This window comes from Penaeus monodon, chromosome 32 (assembly GCF_015228065.2).
Source record: "Penaeus monodon isolate SGIC_2016 chromosome 32, NSTDA_Pmon_1, whole genome shotgun sequence".
Taxonomy (NCBI): Eukaryota; Metazoa; Arthropoda; class Malacostraca; order Decapoda; family Penaeidae; genus Penaeus; species Penaeus monodon.
The window spans coordinates 35,422,503-35,423,420 of record NC_051417.1 but is presented as its reverse complement, the minus strand read 5'-3'; the positions used below and the strand labels follow the sequence as shown (position 1 = coordinate 35,423,420).

The 918-nt window shown below is 40.1% G+C and overlaps 1 protein-coding gene across 1 annotated transcript in view; it reads right to left on the bottom strand.

The window, feature by feature from the left end:
• LOC119593845 (hornerin-like) overlaps positions 1 to 918 on the bottom strand; it is a gene marked incomplete in the record, with an annotated part of 29,685 nt that overhangs the window by 14,514 nt on the left and 14,253 nt on the right. Inside the window, 1 exon segment of the mRNA XM_037942875.1 lies at positions 148 to 918. Within this exon segment, the coding sequence (XP_037798803.1) occupies positions 148 to 918 (771 nt within the window).

The following is a 918-nucleotide window of genomic DNA, read 5'->3' as shown; positions in this document are numbered from 1 at the left end:
TTATATAATTTCTATACATTAACTACTATCAAGAATTCTATTCCATAGATATGGAGTTAACTGCAATCAGGTAAAGCTTTTCAAAGTGATTATACACATAGAATCTCTACAAAGTTCTCTTTTTTCTAGTACTTTGTGTGTTCTAACCTTAAGGTCCTAATAGGGCTGTAGTCTCGATACAGCTGCCGATCTTCTTCTGGATAGAGTCTGCTTCTTGTTCCTCCACCAAGTTTATGATCGTAGGATAGACTGCTTCCACCAGCAACCTTATCACTTGTGTAACTTCCACCAGCTCTGTGCTTGTCCCCCCCATAACTACTGTCACCTCTGCTGTGTTTGTCTCCTCCATACCCAATGCCCAGTTTGTCCGTCCCATAGCTCGTAATGCTTCCTCTTCCTCCATACTTGTCCCCACTGTAACTTCCAGCACCCAATGACTTCTCTGCTCCATAACCACCAGCTCTGTGCCTATCACCCCCATAGCTGTCATACGAGTTGTAATTGTCATATGAACTTCCCGACCCACCATAGTACGCATCACTCTCGTGCTTGGGATACCTACTGGTTTTCTCTGGATAGCTATCATAATCGTTTGTGAATTTGCTACTTCTATATTTGCTACTATATTGCTGACTACTGGTTTCTATTCGACACTTTTCTGGGTAACGTCCCTTTTCTGTGTATCTCTGGGTGTACAGAGATTTCTCTCCATATCTTTCACTGGAGTAACTTACATCTCTAGATTTATAAAGATCACCATAAATGTCATTTTTGCTAATTAGCTTATTTGGCACCTTATCATTTATCTTTCTCACATCATTTCCTTTGTATTTGTCATCTGAATAAGTCTTGGGCTGATAAGAAGTCTTGTACTCTTTATCATATTTATCGTAAGTATCATCGTAACTCTTGGGCTTC